This window comes from Grus americana, chromosome 1, assembly GCF_028858705.1.
Source record: "Grus americana isolate bGruAme1 chromosome 1, bGruAme1.mat, whole genome shotgun sequence".
Lineage (NCBI taxonomy): Eukaryota > Metazoa > Chordata > Aves > Gruiformes > Gruidae > Grus > Grus americana.
The window spans coordinates 7,700,342-7,725,298 of record NC_072852.1 but is presented as its reverse complement, the minus strand read 5'-3'; the positions used below and the strand labels follow the sequence as shown (position 1 = coordinate 7,725,298).

The 24,957-nt window shown below is 46.3% G+C and overlaps 1 protein-coding gene and 1 pseudogene across 1 annotated transcript; both read left to right on the top strand.

Moving 5' to 3' along the window:
* Positions 1 to 1,893: 1,893 nt before the first annotated feature.
* LOC129212527 (phytanoyl-CoA dioxygenase, peroxisomal-like) lies at positions 1,894 to 14,094 on the top strand. Its single transcript, XM_054841188.1, has 9 exons — positions 1,894 to 2,095; positions 5,496 to 5,551; positions 5,826 to 5,936; positions 6,055 to 6,220; positions 6,917 to 6,998; positions 8,812 to 8,993; positions 9,761 to 9,910; positions 11,318 to 11,449; positions 13,083 to 14,094. The coding sequence occupies exons 1-9, from the start codon at positions 2,003 to 2,005 to the stop codon at positions 13,134 to 13,136; spliced, it is 1,026 nt and encodes a 341-aa protein (XP_054697163.1). The 5' UTR covers positions 1,894 to 2,002; the 3' UTR covers positions 13,137 to 14,094.
* A 1,153-nt stretch (positions 14,095 to 15,247) lies between these two features.
* On the top strand, positions 15,248 to 22,848 carry LOC129195510 (phytanoyl-CoA dioxygenase, peroxisomal-like; annotated as a pseudogene).
* Positions 22,849 to 24,957: the final 2,109 nt, after the last annotated feature.

Below are 24,957 nucleotides of genomic sequence, written 5' to 3'. Positions count from 1 at the left end.
CCATTTTTGTGAACAGCCTATGTTTTGCTGTAGCCCCCGAAGGGAGTGACTAACTGCACTGAGCATGTGTGGAGCCACTGACCATGAGAACCACAAACGGGAGCGCACTCCAGTCCAGGCAGTGGCCACAAATGGAGCGTGTAAAACCTGCTCTGGTAGGTCTTTGCTGAAATCATTGGGAGTTTTGCCACTGAGTGTCAAAGGCAATCAGCTTTTAAGAAACAGGTTAAGTTCAAAAGCACTTCCGATCCATGCCTTGGCTTCTGTTTATCTGTAGCACTAACACGAAGCTTAGTATATCGGCAGCTGAGCTTTTGATCCATCAACATGTCATCTTGGATTCCAGCAAAACCTGTTGCAAAATGGAGTTAAGCTTCCTAAAGTAGCTGCGATGTGGAGTTTTGGGGCACACCCTATCATCATGAGACAGCCTGGAGCAACGGAGGACTTACTCTTGATGGTGTGTCTTTGGGAGCAGGGCCTGGCTGGATTACTCGTGAGCAGAGGGGGTTTAGGAACAAACTGGCAGGTGTGAAGATCTATTTGCATATGTTGAGTTAGCAAAATAATGCAAATTCTTAGTGTAATTTCTTTCCAGTCCTGATGTGCCATCCAGTTTACATTATTACAGCATATTTGTTAGTGGGTTTGCTGCCCTCAGTTTACCGCTCCTCCCTCTCATCCAGATCCCAAATTTCTCCATCTCCTGGGAGATTAGGTGGGAGAGCAGCCTACAAGGCTGGGCCTGGGGCAGGCAGCACACTGCCTTCCTCACACCTTCATCCTCCTCAGAGCTCTTACTTCTGCCCCCATCTCCCTGCTCTGTCCTCAGAGATGAATCCCCTTGGCCCCAGGGAAAGGGGAAAGTTGGAAGCACAGCAGATAGCAGCAGGAGATACCCCAGCTTCCAGCAGCATCAGCTTCATGGCATAGGGCTTGAAGGATGAACTGACGGTCGCACCAACGGCACAAGCGCATCTGAACTGTGACACGGGGGGGCCTGAAGTCCGCTTTGCAGAAGTGGTGAGGCTCTGCACAGCAACAGGGACACGTGCAAAGATGATGAAAACCATCTTCTGAACTGTGCTTCAGGTCTTAGTTATGGGGCTGGTTTCACTCCATTAATATTCTTCTCCTCAAATGTGTCAGTTGACACATGCTGTTAATTAAGGCAGATGAGAGCGCGCTAAGGACAGTGTATGTTGAATATACCAGCTTCAAAGGAGCACCAAAACTCTACAGCTTATTTTTTGCAGCCTCTATTTGCAGCTGCACATTTTTACACCACTTCTCCCTCTCCCTACCCCAAGTTTTTCCCTCCACACGTTTTTTTCCTCCCCTCCCACCTCACCAGGTGGGACTCCTTTTGCTCCTTCCCCTCTTTTCTTACTCAAAAGCAGCAGAGCTGTCCCAGAAGGCTGGACAGAAAGGCCACCCAGCACCACAGCCAGCCTTGGCGCAGATTCTTGATGCGGTCTGCAGACATCCCAGATCTCTATCAGTGCAAATGAGGTACTTGGGAAACACGCTGCCCTGCCACCACGCTGGGGCCAAAAAAATCTCTCCAAACTGATTCATGGAGGGATGAGGCAAGCTCTGACAGTCTCCTTAGAGATGGGAGATAAATACAGAGGATATCAGTGCCAGTCTTGGTCTGCGCCCGAGAACACCAAGCGTTGCTCTCTGCACAGGGCTGATGAAATCCTTGCAGCTCAGTAACTGCTGGCAGAGAAGGGGGAAAATAGGGGAAGGGGGGGGGAACATGCAAAAGCAGGCACTGAGCTTTCCCCACGTACTTCCCAGCCACCGTCAGGCCCTCCCATTTGCAAACCCTGCCAACCCTTGGCTCCCGGCAGGGTTTCTGCGGCCTGTCTGAGCATGCACGGCTGCTGGCGCATGTGCAGCTGAGGCAAAGGCTGCAGACGCCGACAGGGCCCTGCTCCTCCCCGGCCGTGTTTGGAGGGTCAGGCTGGGCACCGAGCGCTCCGGCTGCCTCAGCACGATGGAGCAGCTCGGGAAGCGGTCAGGGCCGACGGCTCGGCTGGATGCCATCCTCCGGCACCTCTCCCCCCGGCTGGGAGCAGCCTCTGCTCCTGTATCCTTTAGGATGTGGAGGGGGGGAAGGTGTGTGTGGGGGGAGTGGGATGTTGGTCCCGTTGGGATCGGGGCTCTGCTTCCCCTGCCCCGGTGAGCTTTGCACATCGCTCCCCGCACGCTGCATGCTTGTGTGTGCATGGGCGCTGAGGAGGGGTTCGGTGGTGGTTTGTCCTACAAGGGCACCTGGGCAAAGTCCCTGCCTCTGCCCTGGCTATGTGCAGGGGGGTCGTGCCCCATGCAGCCCCTTGGTGAGCTGCGATGCACCAGGGCAGCGCTTCCCCTGGCAGCTCTTGACTGGTGTTTTGGGATCAGCACTCGTCCCACCCCAAAAAACCTCTTGTTGCCTGGTGCTTTTTTAAAGATTTTTAAATGCCGCTGATTCTTGGTGAGAGCTGAATGCTGGCAAGTTACCTCTGAGTTATAGTAAATTGGCAAAGAGGATGTGATCAAACAGCATGTAGGAGTCTTCAAATATATTAAAAATATGAAGATAGACGGGTAGTAGTTGATTCAGACTGCCATAAGACAAAGGTGCAAGTAGGAACACAGAATTGGAAATGAATGCTAAGAAAGACACCCTGGTCGTAAAGAGAGTAAGTGAGGAGAGGTGCTGCACAAGCTGTTTTGCTTTTAAATCCAGCTACAGTGGCCCTGATGCAAAGAGCTTTGGACAAAACTATGATTAAATTCGCCTGGAACAAGAAAAGTGTGCGGATAAAGTAAATGACAGAATACGTTACCTCCCTGCACTGGTTTTGTTGTCATTTCTGGCTTGGTGAATTGGGTAGGACAGTCAATTTTCCTTCCAGAAAATGCCTCTCCTTTTATGAAGGGAGAAATACTGTAACAGAAATGTCTTGATAAAGACATAAAATATGAAAACCACCCAAAGCCCACGGGGTGCCTGCGCTGCCGTGCTGGGGTGCAGATGTGTGCACCCACTTGTCTCTGCTCAGTGGGCCCTGCAGCAGGGCTTGGCTGCCTTCTGCCTCGCCCCAGGCTCTGACCTTCCCAGCCTGGAGACCAGAGCATCCTGATCCTCTCTTTATTTAAAATTAAACCTGCGTAATGGAGAGTTTAGTACCATCTTCTACATACCTAGTTTCCTCCTGCAGTTGATTTTAGAGATTGGTATATTAGAGATTGGTGTATGTTGGTTCTACTCTTTTTTTGGAAGATGAGTTATTTCTACACAACAGTGGAAAAACTCTGCAGAGTCCTCCCATGAGGAAGCAGCAGAAGGTGAAATGTGGCAAGTTTTTCTTGGGAGCTTGGTGTAGGAGCCAGAGAGGAGTGCTGTGTCAGTAATGCCAGCACTTATCTCCTTACAGAAAGGCAGCTGAGAAAAAGCCACATTCGCAGGTGCCTGTAGAAGACCTCCATTCCTACAGCTGTGAATTCACCTTGCGTGCTGCCTGGTTTGGGACACAGCAGAAAAAAACCCAGCACACCAACTGTAGAAGTGAAGGTTTCCTCAAAATGCAGACAAATGGGAAATTCAGAAAACAACTGCACCTCTTGAGTGATTTGGGTGTTTGGTTGCTTCTGGTCAAAGGCTGATTGTGCTGGCAGCGCCGTGACTGTCAGGCCAGGAACATCTCACCAGGTGTCTGTGAGGTGGTTTCTAAGAGAACTACACAAGTTTATTGTGCTTGTCTTAGATATGCAGGATTTTGCACCATCCCTTGAGACTCTGCAGGGAGATGCTTTGGAAAATCTTCTGGGGATCCTGAACTTTGGTGTGCCTGTGCTTTGGTCTCTCAAAAAATGTTTACTTGTTTCTGAGTGGTATTTTATTGCCTGCTCAGCTGGCTAATGTGCCTGTGAATACATTATTCCCAAAAGTGTGTGTGTGAGGGGAAGAGAAATGTTTAAATACTCCATGTCTTCACCAAAATGAGCTGCCAGAGGTAGCATCTCCTTCCCAGCCTGTGTACCTCTTGTTTTCAGTTGTCCAAGCAATCCAAACTTGTCCTTTGAGCATTGTGGAGGTGGCAAGAGCAAAAACAGTGAGAGTAAGAGGCAATGCAAAGCCCAGGAGGAAGGTGTTAAAAACAGGGTCTAGCGCTTGGTGTACTTGTCTGCTGTCCCCCCATTCTGGGAGGTGGAGGTGTGCTGAGGGGGGCACCACAGCTGGGGTTCAACCAGTGCCTGTGTCTCCATCAGCTGTCTCTGGACGTTTAGCAGCCTGTATGGCCAGCAGTCCCATTTTCACTGAAATTGGACCTGAAATGTAGTGTGTGGAGCAGTAGTGCCCTCAGTTGTGGAATCCCTTGTTCTGGGACCTGCTATGGTGGTTTCTGCCTGCTCTCCCCATGTCCTTTTCCTTCCCATTCTCTTGCAGCCAGTTCTCAGCACCTTTTCCTCCCTCTGGCTCATAATTTTTGCTACACCCTTGTCCATGTGTCATGTTTCTTCTTCGACCATATGTGACTCTTGACCAGCTAATGTTTAAGCTTCCTGGTGTAGGGACCATAGATGCAACTGTTGTGATGAAACCTAATTCTTACTCCAGAAGCATGCATGCTTTTATGGCACATTTAAAAGGTCATGGTGAGCAGTAGAGGAAAGAATTGGGTTTACATAAAACCTTGAAGCACAGAGGTCTCCAAAAATGCATGTGCAGACCTAGAGATCTGCATGAAAACGTTCTTTTTTTGTCCTTGCCCCTGGACAGTGCTTCAATACCGTGTACAAAGCTCTTAGCAAGCGGGGTTTAATTGCTCTGAGGATGAGATTGCCTCTCTCTGCATAGGAGAACACAACTGTGTTCATTTAAACCTGTTGAAACGAGTTGAGGCGGAGGACAAGCCCATAACCCTCCTCTCTTCATGCTCTCCCTATCAAGTTTGGACCTAATCTCTGCAGTAACTGGAGAGAAGGTGAAGGTTTGCACTACCGCATGGGAATATGAAGTCCCAGGCTCACCCCATATGACTTCTGGCTCCAAATTTGGTGCACTGATGTTAGGAGGAGAGAGATGGAGAAGCACTTCCAGGAGACAACACAGGTTTCGGGTAGGTCTGGCTGCTCTCTGGAGCATAGGGAGGGAAATTGGGCAAGTAAACATCTCCACTGAGCATCTCATTGAGTCTCTTGATGTTCTGGGAGATGAATCAAGGTCTGTGGACTACTCTGGAGTCTCAGGCATTTTGTACTGACTTTTCTATATGTGTGGATAAGGCTGTACTATGCTGTTATTTTATACTTCTCTGCCAGATGTGTGACTCCAAAGGTGGGAAAGATATTTTTAGAAGCAAAATAAACAAGAACATGGATTGAATGTCCAGCACAGCACTTATCCTTAAGATGAACCACATTGTAGGATTCAGGACACGTGTATAGATGTTTTTCTACTCTATTGTGCTTGCATATATATTCCTTCACTTCCATTCCAGACAAGCGTTCCTACTTCAGCCCAAGTTAGCGCTGATCCTCAACCAGAGAGGTTTCGGTAAGCTGTGTCTTCCTTTGTAGGGATATAAAAAAAATAATCTGCAGAACTCAATTCTTTTTTCTACCCTAGCACACGTGTTGATCACCAGATATTGTATAGCCTTTCATTTTGCAAGGGTATATCTCTCTTGTTTAACTTCAGTTTAACACAAAAGTTTAACCATGCATCTTGAAAATGTCTGACCATGTCACCATCTTCCTGCCAGGTCTCGCCAACGCTGCTCCTGTTGCTCTGCTCAGTCCTGCTAACGTGTTTCTCCTTTGTGTCTTAGCTATACCCTGGACAACAATGTCCTCACCACAGAGCAAAGGCAGTTCTATGAAGACAATGGGTATCTGCTCATTAGGAAGCTCGTTTCTGATGAAGACATTGAGCGCTTCAGGTACAGGGCACTTACCTAAGGTGCTGGGGGTTCCTGTGGAAAGCAGCATCCCGGGGGAGCTGTGGGAAGCTGGAGGAAGCCAGACTCTCCCAACATGGACGTTCCCTCTGCTTTGCAGGAAGGAGTTCATGAGGATCTGTAAAAAAGAGGTGAAGCTACCAGGAGCTATGATTATGAAAGATGAGTCCCTGAGATCCCAGTATGGTCAGTCTGAAAAAGTAGTTAATAAAGTGCAGGATTTCCAGGAAGATGAAGAGTTGTTCAGATACTGTACTCTGCCAGAGGTAAAATTAAAAAAAACCCCGCAAAACCAACAAAAAGGGGGATGGTGGTGGAAGAGCCTATATGAATGTATCTATGTTTTAGAGCCTATGCAAAGAAGCTTTTTTTTTGGTTCTGCTAAAGCTATATCCTTTATCAGTTAGAGCACCTGTAAGTCACTCCCACAAGTATATATGTGAGGAAGGAATATCAAGCCATCTTTTAAGAGTGTTCTGCATGAACAAGGAATGCATGGTGGTCAGGGCGGAAAACTTAAAGCAGTGCTCCTCTGCTCCTGCAGTGGGTGAGCCAGTCAGGAATGCAACTAGCCCAAACCATGTCGGGCTAGCAGGGCAGATCAGCAACATTTTCTCAATGTCTTTTATCCAGGCAAAGCATCTGCTCTCTGGGCAGGTCTGGCTTTGTAGCCAATATTCATGTTGTGGTAGAAAACCATAGATTTGTGGAAGTATGACCTTCCACATCTTTCCAACCCCACCCAGCAGCCTTCTGCATCATCTTCTACCTTGGTCTCCTACCACCGTGCCTGCTTGTGTGCCATTCCAGATCCTGCCTTCTGTCCTGCATGCCTCCATCCCAACCTCCTCCTCCTGTACCCTTGTCCTCAGCCAACCATCCAGGTCCCAGTGCTTCCCCAGAAATCTTTCCTTTTGTCTTTCATGTTTCTAATATTTTTTCTAATGTTCTCTTGCCTGTAGGTCCTCAAATATGTTGAATGCTTCACAGGGCCAAATATCATGGCAATGCACACCATGCTGATAAATAAACTTCCAGATTCTGGTAAGGAAAACTCGAATAATTAAAAAATAGAGAAATTGTGTATATGCTGTCTGGCCAAAATTGAACTTAGTGTTTTAGAAAAGCTCTTTGAATAAAGTGAGACAAATTAAAACCAAATAATTTTCAAAATTTACAAGGCCACTTTGGTAATAGGTTTTTTTCTTTTAACTTTGGCTTAGTAAGATAACATCTCTTGTCTCTCAATGTTCAGTGGATGTTTGTTTCCTAAGGATGGTGGTTGTCTTGGCTGCACCACTCACATGTTCAGAGCAGGCAAGTGAGCTCACTGTTCACCCAGCGGCACTTGCATAATGGTCCAGGGTTTAAACCATGACAAGCTTTTTAAGCTCTACTTTTCAAATGTGTTGAAAACGAGTGCTTCCGTGGACCTCAGTAAAAGGCAATAAATACAGAGTTCATCCTTTGCTTGGAGTTTATACACTCCTGACCTCACTGACAGTTGTTGCACACTCAGCACTTTGATATGAAGATATTTGAATAGGTGCCAAAAGAAGGATTTTGAAGCCTGGCTTTGGCTTTGCTGCTGGAAATTCAGATCATAATTTATACAAGGGTGATGGGCAGGGAGAGAGGAAGAGAACCAGACTAACTATATTACAGTTTTTCAAAGTAGCTTTGACTCTGCATAAGCTGTTTCAGTTTAGTGAAGTTGAGACCTGAGCTGTGTTTCTTATTCTCAAGTGTGCAGCTTCTGAGCAGATACATAGTATGTTGAGTTATTAAAATACTGAGTTTGTCCAAGTCATCTCCACTTGTCATCTTAAATACTCCACAGAAAGCTGTGTCATTTTGGTTTGGAAACTCAACAGGATGTTGAGTAAAGTAAAAACAAACCAAAACATTTTTGAAGTAAAACCAAAACATTAACGGACAAGAAATGGAAAGTTGCTCCCTATTTGTAAGGTCACCGTTCAATATCTTTGATGGATACTTTAGGAGAGGTGCAGATCTCAGGAGGGGTTTTGAGGCTGCCCAAAGACTAAATGATATGGCAAATGAGGCAAGTGGAAACGTCCTAACTGTATCTATTTGAGGAGCAAACTCAATGGCAAAATAAATATATAAAAAAGATATATAAGGCTGTTTAGGTGTGGATGATATGTTTCCACTTCCTTAGTGGGAAAAGAAGTAACAAACAAAACTTCAGAAATATTTAATTTTTTTAGACTTCATGAAAAAAAGCCTCTAGGGCGAAGGCTAATACAATGCAGGGTAGACTGTCTGGGGAGGCTGCAGTCCATAAATTGACTTTTTTTTTTTTTTTTTCTTCAAAAGAAGGCTAAATAACCATGTGTTGGGTGCAGCACAGACAGGGTTGATTCTGCTTGCAACACAGCGATAGATCAAGTGACTACAGACAGCACGGCTGTTTGAAAGTCTTCATACTGGGAAAGGTTTGTGCAACACCGTGCTGGTTAAAGTTCACAAAACTGGAGAGCAGCCAAAGTGAATGGTGAAAACTTGGCAGGGGTTTGTTGGTGGTGAAAGCCAGCAAAAGGAGTCTTCTGAGGGATCTCACAGCCAGGCAGCCTCCTGGCATTCACTGCGTCCCTGTGCCATTGCTGACCCAAGAGCCACCACTGTGGTCTTGGTCCATCTTGGGATGGGGTGTAAGCCAACCCATTTGGTTCCAAGGCAGTGGTGGGCTGGAGCAGACACTGAGTATACAAAGTCTCTCCAGTGGCAAGCAGCAGCTTCTTAGGACATGTTACAACAAGTGCAATGGTTGAACGGGAAGGAAAAGACTCTGTCATGTTTGATGAGGTTGAAGGTTTTTGAACCTATGTTGCAGATAAACAGACTTTTCTCCACCCCATGCATCAGGACTTGCACTATTTCCCCTTCCGGCCTGCGGCCCGCATCGTGTGCTCCTGGACTGCCATGGAGAGGGCTGACCAGGACAACGGCTGCCTGGTCGTGCAGCCAGGGACGCACAAGGAGCCCCTGAAGCCTCATGGCTATCCAAAATGGGAGGTAGAGGGGCATGGGGAACTTGGGAAGGGCGTGCATGAGGGTCACATTGTGGCTGGGGAGAGCTCACCATGGAGGGATGATGCACAGGTCAAAGCTGAGGTTTTCAGTGATGGTTTTTCTGTTTATGCAAACACTGACTGTTGCTTCAGGAGAGAGTTGCTTGGTTGGCTTCACTCCATGTAACCTGGGTAGATTTGCCTCTATTTCCACTTTCACCTAGAAATTGTTCAGCATGTCATGCCATAACAACATAAACACATGCAATCATTTTCCACTGCCCTTGCCAAATCTGAGGAGACTTTCTCCTCCTGTGAATTTGTTCCTGCCTGGTGAGCATGTGTACTGTCCCAAAGAGGAAAAATTGGATAGCAAACAACTGGATGCAATTAAATATCAAGCGGTATCTTCATCTTAAGAACGGATGTTTCCTGACCTGGCCTGACGTTGATGATGGTCCAGAAGGCTGGACCCCAGCGGTGGCATCAGGCCACACTTGTGGGATTTCCCGGTGCTATTCTCTGTTCTCTCCAGATGAGAAATGTTCTTAATTGTCTGAATCCAGCTTCAGAAAATAGAAAAAGTGTTATTTTGCTCAGGCTTGAAGTAGGAAGACTTGTAGGCAAGTGGGCAGGCTTTTAGCTGGGCATGCTGAATACACTGCCCAGAGGAAATCAGATCAGTAGCTGTCCCTGCTGTCCCTCACACTGAGAATCGGTGCTTGCTCCAATTTTAGCCAACTGATTTCAACTCAACGTTTTTTTTTCTAGGGTAAAACCAACAAACTTTTCCATGGGCTGCTTGATGAGGATGAGAAGAGTCCCAGGGTTCACCTTGTCATGGAGAAGGGAGACACGGTGTTCTTCCATCCCCTGCTCATTCACGGCTCTGGGATAAACAAGACACCAGGTTTCCGAAAGGTACGAAACCATCTCTTGATACAGCTTCTGATATTTTTGGTTTTTTAAAAACTGATCAAACTAACCCCCCCTCTTCCCAAGGTCATGAATATGTGGATGAAATTTTTAATGAGTTTTTAGCTTCCTAATGTACTTTTACACTCCCTTTTTTATTTTTAAACATCTGTGTCTTTTGGGAGAAGAACATGCTGTGGGGCTGCTTGCAAAAAACAGAGCAGGAGTAGAAGTTAGATGTTGAATCTATGTTTGAAGCCTGGCTGGCTGAACTTGCTTTTCCGATAGTTCCCTTTCAGCTGTTGTGAATATCAGGATCTTCTCTAACTTTCTTCCCCCTGCCTTCTTGGTATCTCATCTCTGGACAACAGGAGCTCCCAACATCCAATAAATAATATTTATTTATATGATAACACGACCCATTTTTCTATTAAAGATTTGAATACACATCATCTATTTGTTTTGCATCATGTTTATTTAACTGAAACAGGCTAAAGTGCCCTCCTTTGGAGGCCTGATTCTTTCTCAGAAGTGGATTCATCCAGGCACATAGGGGAACTGTAGCCACTAGCGTAGCCACTAGTAGCCAAGCAGATATTTCCCCCTGCAACACAGGCTGCTCTATTTTTATTTTGTTTTGCCTACATTGACTACAATACGGCCCATTCTTTCAGCCCCAGTAGCAGTTTACTGGTGTGGAATTCCTTCCTCCTGCAATCCTGAAAGCAGAGAGGACATCAGGTACTGAGAGTCTCATCTGCTGGCTCTTTCCTGGCTAGTAGAGCAATAGTCCTGTTTAGTATCCTGCAGAAGCACAAGACCTTCCTCGCACTGTGCCAATTCCCAACATTTGTCTGCCTTTTGGGTAAATCAGTGAGTATCCTGGAGCAATCTAAGCCAGGTTGTGGTCCAGCGCCCTTTGACATCGGGCATGATCTGGCTTGCAGCTGGCATAGCTTGTGTTATGAGAACAGCTTTTTCTGGTGGGGCATTTCTATTTATTTCTTCTAGATTCTGCTTAAACAAGAACTGATCACAAAATAAGTAAGTTGATGTGACTGGATGCAGAACGCAAGAACCCTTACCGAACACACAGGTCTGCTCCAACTCTGACTTTCCCTATTCCCAATCTAGTTGCTGATATTCTGAGATCAAGTAGTACAGTTCATGCTGGAGGAGTGTTGGGGAGAGTAGGGAAGGAAGAGGAGCACGTCAGCAAGCAAGAGTGTTTCTCCAGCAAGAGTATCTCTCCAATGGGACACTCAGGAGAGCAGGAGTGCTCAGAAAGGAGGAAGGAATTTGCTGAAGGTGTGGGGTGTCCATGATCTGGGATGCATGAGATTTTTTTTTTTTTTCCCCACCAGTAATTTGTAATCGATGTGGTAATGAGTGATGCTCAATTTCCTCACGCAGAGTATAAGCTGTCACTTTGCCAGCTCAGAGTGCTACTACATTGATGTCAAAAACACAACCCAAGAGCACCTGGAGGAAGAATTGGTAGAAATGGTTCGCAAGAAATACAACATGACTTCCGTGGAACTCAGGGTAAGACTTGGCTACGTGCCCTTTGTTACAATCCAGGTCGGTTCCCCTTCCCAAGTCTCTCTCGTGTGACACATTTTTGCTTTTTGCTGTGCCCAGTTTGGCAGATCAAGCTGTGCCAAGCAGGGGTGTCTGGTAGAATAAAAGACCTGATATTCAGAGGGTGACCAGCAGGATTTTTTGGGGCCTTTTTGCTCCTAAGGTTGCTTCTTGCTATGCTGGAGAAGTGGCCTTGCTCTCTGGGTGGCCCCTTCGCATCCCTTGAGCTCTGGAAGTTCCTCCTCCAACCCTGCTTGTCAAAATGAGTTTTGTGAGCGTGAATTGATCCCTTCCAGTACCGGCTGAGCTGGTGCAATTAGATCAGCACTTCGTCATGTGACTGCGACTGATGTCGTAGCATAAGTGAGGAGGAGCTGTGGACCCAGCGGTCATCATGGCTCAGCCCTGAGGTTGCTCACATGCACTTCTTCCACTATTTGAGGGGGTCTAGACTTTGTCCTAGAGTAGCAGTGGGGAGGGCTAATGTGGCAAGGCAGTAATAGGGTGACATCTTTGCCCTTCACCACATCTCCTGGTTCATGGTTTGTTGGGGGGACTGTGTCTGAACCAGAGCTCTTTGGGGTTATATTTGGACTGCATGATGTAAATAGGAAGATGTGGTCATCTCTTGCCCTGAATTCACAAGTATAAGAAGGTGCAATAAATTCAGTGCTCATCCAGAGTTTGTATGTCCACAGTTCTTAGTTTCCCCTCCTAATGGCAGGTGGATTTTCCTTTTAAAACAAATAGCCACACCTGACTGCAATAGTAGGCTGATTTTTTTTTTCTGTTAAATATATTCCCACATCAATTGTTTACACTTGAGGCTACAGCAGGTATGTCAGCAGCGATATATATTTGCCTCAAAAAAAAAAGGGGGGACGGATAATGGACTCTTGCTGAATAACTGAAACCATTGTGTAAAATAGAAAGCAAATCTAAATTCTGCAGGGATTCAGCCACAAAAAGAAAAATAAACCTTGTTACAGGGGTGGAAGTGTTCTGAATTTCTTAATCTGCAGCAGTTACCAAACACGTGCACAGCCTGTATCAAGGCAGTAAAGCCTAGATGTAATAGCCAGTGATTTTTTAAAAATTTACATATTTTACAGATATTATAATATCCAGGACATTCTGGAGGAGAGGACTTTTGCACCTTTGGGGGTTTTATTTCGATTTTTTTCCCATAGTGTACCTGGGTACGGTGGGGTGTCCAGCTGTGTGCAAGCCTGATCTTACATGTTGTAAAGTTACGGCTTGCTTGACTTTTGATTCCTGAAGTTATTTAGGTACACAGTGAAATCCAAAGCAATGCGCAGCGAGGTGCTCTCCTCCTCGTCAGTGGAAATGAGCGTGTGCCCATACAAGCCTCAGAGGAGTCCGTGTGTTTTCATGTACTCTTCCTTACTTTGGGCTGTATCTTTGTTCTTGATATTTAGGATTTGAAACAATATTCAGTAAATGTTTTGGTATGTTTTTATGGGTAGGTAGCTAAGGTGAGAATGCTGTATCTATTTCCATCTCCATAAACTGGAATCCTGGTCACCATTTCTGCTGGCCCTTAAGGCTTTTCCTTTGTCTCTTTTTTGTTTTGAAGGATATCTGGAATTTCCGAGCACGGCTTGTGCAAGGGGAAAGAATTAACCTGTAGAACAACCTCTGAAGAGCAGGATGGAAAACATGTGCCTGAGAATGAGCTTCTCCGATCGGAGAGTGCAGACCCTCCCTCGGCAGTCAGAATTACGTGTGCTTTGGATTGGCAACTTAACCAAATGCTGCATCACAGCCAGTTTATGCTAATACAAAATAATTGCACTGAGGTTGAACAGCTGATGTATGTCAAAGAAAACCTAACCTAGAAAAACAGAGATTTGCTGTGGTTATCTTAGACAATCTAAGAATTAAGGTCTTGAAAGAACACCTTGATTTTCTTGATGTTTTCATTCTTGGTTTTTAAAAGTTTCTCATATAACATACGTTTGGAATGATGCTATACTAACATAAGATTTTATGCAAGAGTATGGTTTTTAACATTTCCAACTTCCTTTTCTATGCAAAAGAAATAAAATGAATCAGAGTTTCACGCAAGTATGAATTAACATGGGAAGTAATTAGTACAGCTAGGAAGATGTGGATATTAGTACCAGCAGAATCAACGGTGTAAGGAACTGGATGAAGGGGAAGCAGCAACCACTCCCATAGAAAAATGGGATTGATGGAACATGATCGCTAGTAGAGTTCCTCAAACATGACCTGAGTGGCATCATATCTTACCGAGCAGTGCTGGCACAAGTGAAATATGCGGCTGACGGAGTTGGGGGCTACTGAGCCAGCCAACCGGCCTCCTGTTGGCCTTGCACAACCGATCCAAGGCTGTGTGAAATGAGGAAGTCCTCCTTTGAGTCTGGTGGGTCTGGGAAAGTTGCCTTTTGGTGCTGCCGGGTCAGGGAGGTGGCTGGATGCTCCTCAGGATGCACTGGTGGCACGGTGGAGCGATGTGCACTGAAGTGATCCTCTCTCCTTTCACAATGTTTTTCCTTGCTTTCTGAAAGATTCTTTTGCTTTCAGAATCTATTTTTTGAAATACAGATTAAATCAGAGCAAAATTACATACAAGGGCTGTGTTGTATTATTTCTGCTGCTCAGAAATTCTGGTGGTAGGTGCGTCGTTGAATACCCCAGTGCAAAACAGAAATCCTCAGCTCTTCACCACTCCCCCTTTCCACCTGAAGAAGGTACCAAAGCAGCACCAAAGGCCGCACTGATAGGCTCTCATGGCTCCTTCTGCTCTGTTATCCTGCATCTTGGGAGGTCAGTTGGTCGAGACAGGAGGTCAGGTGTAGTCCTGTTCTTGACCCACAAGGCTCAAACTCTTCTCCCAGCCCTGCTCAGAAGGTGATTTTGAGTGTCCTGGTTCCTGCATCTCTTCCCATGCCCTCTGTATAACCCTGGCACTGATCTCACTCTTTGGGAGATGTGCCAGGATGCCTCTCCAGACTTGGACCTTCTCAGCCTGGTCTTTGTTTGCTGCATGGGCCTGAGTGAATGATTTCCAGTGAGTTGGAGGCTCCCCTGTTGACTTTGCTGAGCTCTGGCTCGCAGTCTAGCTGGTGCTCTCCTTTGGATTTTTGTGAGGACTTAGAGTATCCCATCTGGTTCAAGACATAGGATTCGTGGAGAGGCTTCACTGTCTGGTGTTATTGGTGTAGCTGAGTTGGCTGCAGAGGGAGCTGTGATCACAGAGGAGAGATACAAGAGTCCATCAGCTGCCCAGAGTTTCCAGACTCTGAATTTCTCTTACTATGGTTGGAAGAGAGAAGGAAAGGAAGAAGTTCAGCTTTGTTTTTTTAAAATTTGCACATCTCTGCCTATGGATTTAGGCTTAAATTTCCTCTTTCAGAAGAACAAACCCATCAAAGACCTTGCAAATCATCTAAACTCAGCAGTTGTCCCACCTGATGAGACTCATGTCCTCACTCCTTCCTACAACTACAGGTTAAGGATACTCCAGAGCCTGGGGAGGACTAAGTTCAGGCCAGCTCAGCGGCATCCTAGGAATGCCAAGGAGTCTGCTCCCTGCCCCCCGAAATGATGCTGGGCAGAGCTAGATCCAGCAGGGCTTCTTGGCTCCTTCCCAGCAAAGCTACACGCTTGCGGGTGCAGGACCATGTCCCTGGGACAGTAAGGATCTACAAGCACTTCCTCACAGGATATTTGAGCAAGGCCTGGACCCCAAAGGATGCTTCATCAGTTCACATAAACATGCCCCCCTGTGTTGAGGGATCTACCTGGTAAGTGCTTTCTTGTTCCTGTTCCCACCCATCCCAGCCAGCAGAGATTCTGCAGTCACAGGTTACCAAAGCACGTCCCACCAGTGGAAAATCACAACTAGAAATTCATCTTGGTGTCCAGCACTTGGCTTTCTGGGTAAAAAACAAAACTGTAACAACCATATATCTCCTAGGGTTTGGGTTCCTGGCAGTACAGTGCATGTGAGGCGGGTGACTGCAGAGGGAGCTGCTGCCACAGGAGAGCGGCAAGGTCTCACCAGCCTTCAGGTCCAAACTCCCTCTTCTTTGAATTGCCACCACGGCAGCAGGAAGGGGAGGAGAGGAAAAGCAATAATTAACCAAATTGCCCACTGCCCCAGGTTTAATTTTTTTCCAGGAGGAAACTTGCCCGGTGTGCCACAGCCCCATGAAGAACAAGTGCAGGAACCCAAGTGCTGTTCCCAAACACACTGCCCATCCCTCAATGATTTTTGCAATCCCAAAGTATCAAGCTATTTCCATCAGAAAGGGATTTTTTTCTTTTTTGCTATCCTGTGAAAAGCTCATGTAAAAAAAAAGAACAACCCTGCCAAGAGAAGGACCATGTTCAGCCTGTGGCCTCCAACTTTTTCGAAGTCAGAAGAGGCTGAAGGAATCATAGAATGGTTTGGGTTGGAAGGGACCTCAAAGATCATCTAGTTCCAACCCCCCTGCCACGAGCAGGGACACCCTCCACTAGACCAGGTCGCCCAAAGCCTCATCCAACCTGGCCTTGAACACTTCCAGGGAGGGGGCCTGAAAAAGCTGACCCTAGTTCGTAATGAGAACATGCTGCATTCAGTCCACTCCTGGTTCTTGAAGCAAGAGCTGTACCTCCACCTTCCCTCCCGCAGCAAGTGCCTTGACCCGTGGGACCCGTGGGCTGTGAAGTTGGCCCAGGGAGAGGGGAAAAATGACGGGACAGCAAATTCCAGAAGGACAACCCCCATCTTTCAGCAGCATCTGCTCCACAGTGTAGAGCTTCAGGGAAAAGTGAGGATGAACTGACTGTCACACGGATGGCACAAGCTAGTCTGCAACATTGACGTGGCAGGGCTGAAGTCCACTTTGCAGGAGCAGTGAGGTTCTATGGCGCAGTGGCAACAGGCGACATGTGCAAAGATGTCAAAAATAATCTTATGAACTGTGCTGCAGGTCTGTTATGGATCCATATTCAATCTCAACGTTTGTCTCCTCTCAAATATCACTCACAGAGTTAATGCAGATGAGACTACCAAGTGCACTGCTAAGGACGGTGTATGTTGAATATATAATTTTTAAGCATGTCCCAACTTGAGAGGAATACAAGGCCTTTGCAACCTCTGTTTGCAGCTTCCCATTTTTAAGCTAGCTTCAATTTTCCGTCTCTCCCTACTCCAGGATTTCCCCTCCAGGCTTTTTCTTTCCCAGCGGGGCACTCTTGGAGGACAGGAGCCATCGCACCTTAGCAAACCACCCATGCCAGCACAGATGCGGTGCGTGATCAAGCGCACCAGGTGCTGGGTTCTGCACGCTTGTTGACTGTGTCCTCACGGCCATCGTGGCAGCTGCTGGCAGCTGCGAATGAGCAGGGTGCAGGAAAGGGAGCATGTCGAAGCATGCCTGACCTTTCCCCACCTGCTTCCCAGCCTCTAGCAACAAGTCCTCCTGTTCCCAAACCTTCCTGTTCCTTCACTCCTGCCCCTCACCCACCCAGGGTGGTGAGACCCACTCTGATTATTACCAATCAAATCAGAGTTGAGCAATGAGAAATAAACCCAAATCTTAACACACCTCCCCCCATCCCTCTCTTCCTCCCGGGCCCAACTTCACTCCCCATTTCTCTCCTTCTGGGGAATGGGGGTTGTGGTCAGTTCATCACACCTTGTCTCTGCTGCTCCTTCCTCCTCAGGGGGAGGACTCCTCACACTCTGCCCCTGCTCCAGCCTGGGGTCCCTCCCATGGGAGACAGTCCTCCACCAACTGCTCCAACCTGAGTCCTTCCCACGGGCTGCAGTCCTTCACCAACTGCTCCAGCGTGGGTCCTTTCCACGGGGTGCAGACCTTCAGGAGCAGACTGCTCCAGTGTGGGTCCCCCACGGGGTCACAAATCCTGCCAGCAAACCTGCTCTGGCGTGGGCTCCTCTCTCCATGGGGCCACAAGTCCTGCCAGGAGCCTGCTCCAGTGTGGGCTTCCCATGGGGTCACAGGCTCCTTCAGGTGCCTCCACCTGCTCTGATGTGGGGTCTTCCACGGGCTGCAAGGTGGAATCTCTGCTCCACCATGGACCTCCATGGGCTGCAGGGGGACAGCCTGCCTCACCATGGTCTTCTCCAGGGGCTGCAGGGGAATCTCTGCTCTAGTGCCTGGAGCACCTCCTGCCCCTCCTTCTGCACTGGCCTGGGTGTCTGCAGGGTTGTTCCTCTCACATCTTCCCACTCCTCTCTTGGGCTGCTGTTGCCACAGCAGGGTTTTTTCCCCTTCTTAGCTCTGTTATCCCCAAGGAGCTGCCACCGCCACTGATGGGCTTGGCCTTGGCCATCAGCGGGTCCCTCTTGGAGTCGGCTGGCATTGGCTCTGTCAGACATGGGGGAAGCTTCTGGCAGCTTCTCACAGAAGCCACCCCTGTAGCCCCCCCACCCCGCCCCGACTACCCAAACCTTGCCACACAAACCCAATATCCCCCTTTGCTTTCCTCTGACTCGCCGCTGTTGGTTGCATTTTTGTGCATGGGCTGTGTTTCCGTGCTCACACCTTGAGTGACTCTTTACCAGGTAAGGCTTAAGCTTCAAAACCAGGCACAAAGCAGTCGTGAGGCTTCATTAGCAGTGGGAGTTAACTGTCCTCTGGGTGAAACTGTGCTGTCTCTGCCTGGCAGAACACGGTCTTGTTTGTTTAAACTCATTAAAATTAATTGGAGGTTTCCTTTCTGCATGCTTTCCCTGTCAAATGTTGGGAGGGGTGTAATTTCTCTGCAGTAATGTTTTCATACTCTATTGTGCTTGAGTGTATTTTCCTTAATTTATATCCCAGATAACTGCTCCTGCTCCAGCAGCAGCTCGTGTTGCTGCTCAACCAAGGATGTTTTGGTAAATTGTATCTTCATTCATACAAAAATAAAAAAACCCATTGAATTTCCATTACTACTTAATTTTAATGATTTACTTTCAAGTGCCCTTGGCATCTGCTATAGGGAGAGTTTCTTGCCGATTCTCCCCTGGAGCTGCCTGCCTCTTCCCAGCAGCTGTTGATCCCCAGCACAGGACTGTCCTCCTGCCAGGTCTCACCATCAGTGCTCCCGGCCCTACTAAGGTGTTTCTCCTCTGTGTCTCAGCTCTGCTCTGGACAATGATGTCCTCACTATAGAGCAAAGGCAGCTCTGTGAAGACAATGGGTTTCTGCTCGTTAGGAAGCTCATTTCTGATGAAGAATCACAGAATCACAGAATGGTAGGGGTTGGAAGGGACCTCTGGAGATCATCTAGTCCAACTCCCCTGCTAGAGCAGGATCACCTAGAGCAGGTTGCACAGGAACATGTCCAGGCAGGTTTTGAATATCTCCAGAGGAGACTCCACAACCTCTCTGGGCAGCCTGTTCCAGTGCTCTGTCTTCCTCAAAGTGAAAAAGTTTTTCCTCATATTGAAATGGAACTTCCTGTGTTCCAGTTTGTGCCCATTGCCACTTGTCATGTCACTGGGCACCATTAAGAAAAGTCTGGCTCCATCTTCTTGATACTTGCCCTTTAGATAAGTGTTGATGAGATTCCTTCTCAGTCTTCTCTTCTCCAGGCTAAACAGACCCAGCTCTCTCAGCCTTTCCTCATATGAGACATGCTCCAGTCCCCTCATCATGTTTGTAGCCTTGCGCTGGACTCTCTTGAGTAATTCACTGTCTTGAACTCGGGAGCCCAGAACTGGACACAGAACTCCAGATGTGGCCTCACCAGGGCAGAGTAGAGGGAGAGGATAACCTCCCTCAACCTGTTGGCCTCATTCTCCTTAATGCACCCCAGGATGACATTGGCCATCTTGGCCATGAGGGCACACCGCTGGCTCATGCAACAGACATGAGCGCTCCAGGTATGGGGCACTTGCCTAAGGTGCTGGGGGGGTCCTGTGGGCAGCAGGATCCCAGGGGAGCTGTGGGAACCTGGAGGAAGCTGGACTCTCCCAACATGAATGTGTGCGGTGTTGCTGGATGCCTTCTTCCATACAAATAGTGTCTTTAAGAAGAGCAATATCTGGCGAAACGTGACTAAAATGTGCTCTGGCTTGTCCAGTTCCCTCTGCTTTGCAGGAAGGAGTTCGTGAGGATCTGTAACAAGGAGGTGAATCCACCTGGAGTTCTGATAATGAGAGAAGAGATCCACAGACCCAACTTAATTTGGTCTGAAAAAACAGTTAATAAAGTGCAGGATTTCTGGGAAGATGAAGAGCTGTTCAGATGCCAGAGGTAAAAAGTCAATAGGGGGATGATGGTGGGAGAACCTAGTAGAGATTTGTGAAATATGTTTTAATGCCGTCATGAACAACCCAATCAACTGTTATAGTATAGATCTGCCTAGCTTTTTGTCGTGGTTTAACCTGGCTGGCAGCTAAAACAATGGCACAGCCATTTGCTCACTGTCCCCGCAGTGGGCTGGGGAAGACAATCAAAAAGAAAAAAAAATAAAAAGCTAAAACAAGTGATGTGCAGCACAATTGCTCACCAACCGAAGCCAATACTCAGCTAGTTTTTGAGCGAAACTGCCTCCCAGCCCACTCCCCAGTTACATGTGGAACATGACATCATATGGTATAGAATATCCCTTTGGCCAGTTTGGGTCAGCTGTCCTGGCTGTGTCCCCTCCCAGCTTCTTGGGCACCCCCAGCCTTCTCATTGGTGGAGCAGTATGAGAAGCTGAAAAGTCCTTAACTGCTTGGCAACAACTAAAACATCAGTGTGTTATCAACAATATTCTCACACTAAACCCCAAACACAGCACTATACCAGCTACCAGACATAAAATTAACTCTATAGCTCAGCCAAAACCAGGACACTTTTTTTTTTTACTTGCAATATATTATTGTTGCATAAAATGCATCTTTTTTTCTATTGCTTTTTCCTCTGTAGATCCTAAAATACGTTGAATGCTTCACAGGGCCAAATATAATGGCCGTGCAGATGATGCTGATAAATAAACTTCCAGATCCTGGTAAGCAGAGGTCCAGGGAGAGGGATAAAGAAGTTGTTACGTACATATGCCTGGGTTGCCATGTATTTAACTGAAATGGCACTTACCCTTTTAGAAAAGTTGTTTGAATTGAATTAAAAACAGTTCTGAAAATATATGAAGTTATTTTGGTAGTAGTGTGTGTTAGTTTAGCCCTGGCTTGGTGGGATAAGTTTCTTATCATTCAGTTTGCTGTAGATGTTTGGATTCACAAGTTGGGAGGTATGCGTGCACCTCCTAAATTGAAGTGCTGTTATATCTAATCACATGTTACATCTAAAATATTCTTTCCAACTAATTTAATATGTTTCTGCAGTTTAGGTCTTTGCACCATGTTAACTGTCCCTCAACTATTTTTTTTTTTAAAAGCAGCATGCAAGTTTTAAAAAGGAACATGTAAAAATTGGACACTTGGCTGCTTATCCAGCTGTCTGCACTTGCATGAAGTCCCACTGTTTAAGACACTTTTATTTTTAGGCTTGACATTTCACACATGTTGAAAACAAGTGCTTCCTGGAGCTTGGTAAAAGACAATAAATACAGAGAAGATCCTTTGCTTAGAGTTTATGTGCTATTTTCCAGATGAATAGTTCAGAAATGTCAAATTTAGTCTGACTCCTGACCTTGCTGACAGTGATTGCAATCTCAGCTCTTTGATGTGAAGACACTTGAATAGGTGCCAAAGGAAGGATTTTGAATCCTGGCTTTGGCTTCTAGTGCTGCAGATCAAAGTCTTGCTTCACACAAGAGAAATGGGGGGGGGGGGGAGGAAAGGAAGTTCAATTAACTACATTACAGTTTTTTCAAAGTTGATTTGACTCTTCATGAGCTTTTGCAGTTCAGCAGAGTCGAGACCTGAGCTGTTTCCTATTCTGAAGTGTCCAGTTTCTGCATGGGCAGAGGATGTTGAGTTATTAAAACACTCAGTTTGTTCATGCCGTTCCCAAAAATTCCTCATAGCAGCTACGGACCTAAGAACACTGTGTGGGCTCATACTGTGGCCATAGAGTGAGATTTAAACTCATTTGGCCTCAGAATTGAGTGCCAGCAAGGAGCGTGCTTAGAGACAGTGCTTCACCTGCAGCTTTGGAGCATCTCCTTGGGACACATTACTGCCATAAGTGACGTTATGGTCCCCAGGACAATTCTATGTCACATCTAAAGTGCATGAAGAGCCTTTTCAGTCCAGCCACCCATGTTCCCTGTTTTTCAGGTAACCTGAGTTCCCACCACCCCATGCATCAGGACTTGCACTATTTCCCCTTCTGGCCTGCGGCCCGCATCGTGTGCTCCTGGACCGCCACGGAGAGGGCCGAGCAGGGCAACGGCTGTCTGGTCGTGCAGCCAGGGACACACAAGGAGCCCCTGAAGCCTCATGGCTATCCAAAGTGGGAGGTGGAGCAGCACGGGAGGTTGGGAGGGAGTGCATGAGGGGACCACGTTTTGGCTATTTTACACTCTGACCCAGCCTGTGTCTGGGAAGCTGTTGGTTACAAATTGATCTTTGTTCACACCAATCAACTGTTTTTCACTATTGTTGTCAAGTCTGAAAACACTTTCTCCTTTCATTCCTGCCAGACAAGTGTGCTTATTTTGCTGTAGAAGAAAACTGGATGATAAACAATTGACCAGAATTTTTTAATTTTAATTTAATTTTTGAGCAATATTTTTCTTCTAAGCAAGGATGCTTCCTGACCTGGCCTAGTGTTGGCAATGGCTGTGGTTGGAGCAGGAGGCTGGACTTGACAACCCAGAGGTGGCATCAGGCAACACTTATGGGGCTCCCTTGTGCTCTTCCCATTCTCTGTAGTGGAGAGAAGTTCTTAACTGGCTGAATTCAACTTCGGAAAGCAGATGAAGAACATTTTACTTGTCAGATGGGAATTTCTCATAGGGGTTTGCAGATCAAAAGAGAAAGTGAACAGAGAAGTCCTATCACATGTGTGTATGAAGTGCAACTGGGGAAGCTGAGCTACCTGTGAGATGTGCAAAGATGATCCAGAAAGCAGAGTGGATCATTCTGGTTCTTTATAAGTGAGTCCTTTATAACTGATTAGCAAGGCTTACAGGTGAACATGCAGACTCTTCATCAGGTATTTTGAATGTACTAACTTCAAGAAAGAAGATGAGTAACTGCCTGTGCATCTCTTCTCCTACACTGACAAACTGGTGGTTTTCTAATTTTACCGAATTATTTCAACTCTTCATTGGTTTCTAGAGTCCACGGATCAAATTTTTCCATGGTCTGCTGGATTATGATGAGTTGTCCCAGGATTCATATTGTCATGGAGAAGGGAGATATGATGTTCTTCCATCCTCTGCTCATTCATGGCTCTGAAGCAAACAAGACATCAGGTTTCTGAAAGGTAGGAAACCACCTGTAGATACAGCTGTCGATACTTGTTTAGCTGCTGAACACCATCAAAGTCTTCTTAACTAAGAGCTGATTGCAAAATAAGTGGGTTGATGCAACTGTCTGGGTGCAGAGAAAGGATCCTTATGAACACACAGATCTGTTCTGACCTGACTTCCCTGATTGCCACTCTGGTTGCTGGTAATGAGATCAAGGCGAAGTATTGCTTTAGGTTGCATGTGTCCACGATCCGGGATGCATGAGGTTTTTTTCCCACTGGTCATTTGTAATCCATGTAGTAGTGAGTGATGCCCAATTTCCTCACACAGAGTATATATAAGCTGTCACTTCACCAGCTCAGAGTGCTACTACATTGACGTCAAGAAGATGATCCTCAAGAAAGAAGCGATTGAGTTTGGATATGCAAAATATGCATCAGACCTTCTGCCTCAGACCTTGCGGCAATCTTAAATCATGAGCTTATCTTGTGACTAGCAAGAATTTTTGGCCTTTTAGCTGATAAGGCTGCTTCTTGCTGCCTGTGCTGGAGAAGTGCCCTGGCTCTCCAGGCAGCCACTTCACCTCTCTGGAAAGCAGTGGAGGAGCTCTGCAAGTTTCTCCTCCAGTTCTGCTCATCACCATTCCCACCTCTGAGCTGCCAAAACTGATTTCATCCATGTGCCTTTGTACCTTTCAGTGCAAATCAGCCCAGCAGCTGTTTAGGTGACCATCACTGAATTTGCAAGAGTTGGAGGGCGCAGTTTATACATGACCCATTTGTGGTGTCTTCTCTACATACCACATCAATCCAACGAGCCTTTTGGCTTATTTCAAGTGTGTTTTTGTGCATTGGGATTTGTAGCTTTTTATTGCATTTAGTGTTGTCTTTTCTGTTGGAGACTTTGAAGAGACAATGAATAAATTTATGGGTATTTTTATGAATACATGGCCAAACAGATAAGGTCATGCCAGGAATAAGTAGGAAACACTGTGTACTTCTAAGTATTTTGGTTGGTTGGTTGGTTTTGGGTGTTTGTTTGTTTGGTTGGTTTTTTTAATGCAGGGTGTTTGGAAGAAACGAGCAAATGTCATGCAAGGAAAAAGAATTAATCTTTAAAGTGGCCTCTGAAGACCAGGATGGAAAATGGAAAACATGCGCCTCAGCATCAGCTTCTGAGTAGCCAGATTTACATGCTTTTTGTCCTCTATGTAAGGAAGTTTCCCAAATACCGCATTACAAAATCATTTTATGCTAATACAAAATAGTTGCACTGAGGTTGAACAGCTGATGTACTTCAAAGAAAAACCTGACCTACAAAAACAGATTTGCTGCGGTTATTTTAGGTTATCAAAAAAAAAAAGATGATGAGAGATGTGCTTTACTTCTTGATTATTTTTTTCTAATCTCTCAATATACTTTTGGGCTGATGCTCTATTAATGTAAGGGTATTAATAATCTTAATAGAATTATAATAATTATTATAGTTAGATGAAATTAATATTATTAATATAAGGTCCTATGCATGATTATGTTTTTAAGGTTTTTAACATCCTTTTTCTATGCAAAGTAAACATGGTAAATCAGAGCTTCATGCAAGTTTCAGTATGAGCTCACATGGGAAGTCATTAGTACAGCTGATGAAGATGTGGAGTGGCTTTTATTTATTTTTTCAAAAATAAAGATTAAATTGGAGAAAACCCATGTTTGGCGGCTGCTCTGTATTATTTCTACGGTTCAGAAATTCTGGTGATGGGTGTGGTTGAATAACCAAATAAAATTGTCCAAAGAAGCGAATGCTGGTAAGGTGTTTGGCCTGAGAAAAACATCAGGATGCTGCAGCTGAGAGTCACTCAAAACCCAGGTGCCAACTGCCTGTGTCCTGCCTGTGTCCCGCCTGTATCCTGCCTGTCCTGCAGGACACTTCAGGCAACTGAATTCCAGGCACAGGGCAGGGGAGCTGAGAGCAACCCCATGCTCCACCGCTGAGCCCTCCTGGTGCCGTTGGCAGGACCGGGGAGCAATTTGAGGGTGGCCCTTCTCTGTTACCTTCTCCAGACATCATCAAGACACATTAATGATTCCCAGGGGCTGGTTGGTTCTTCCTTGGCACCACATTTC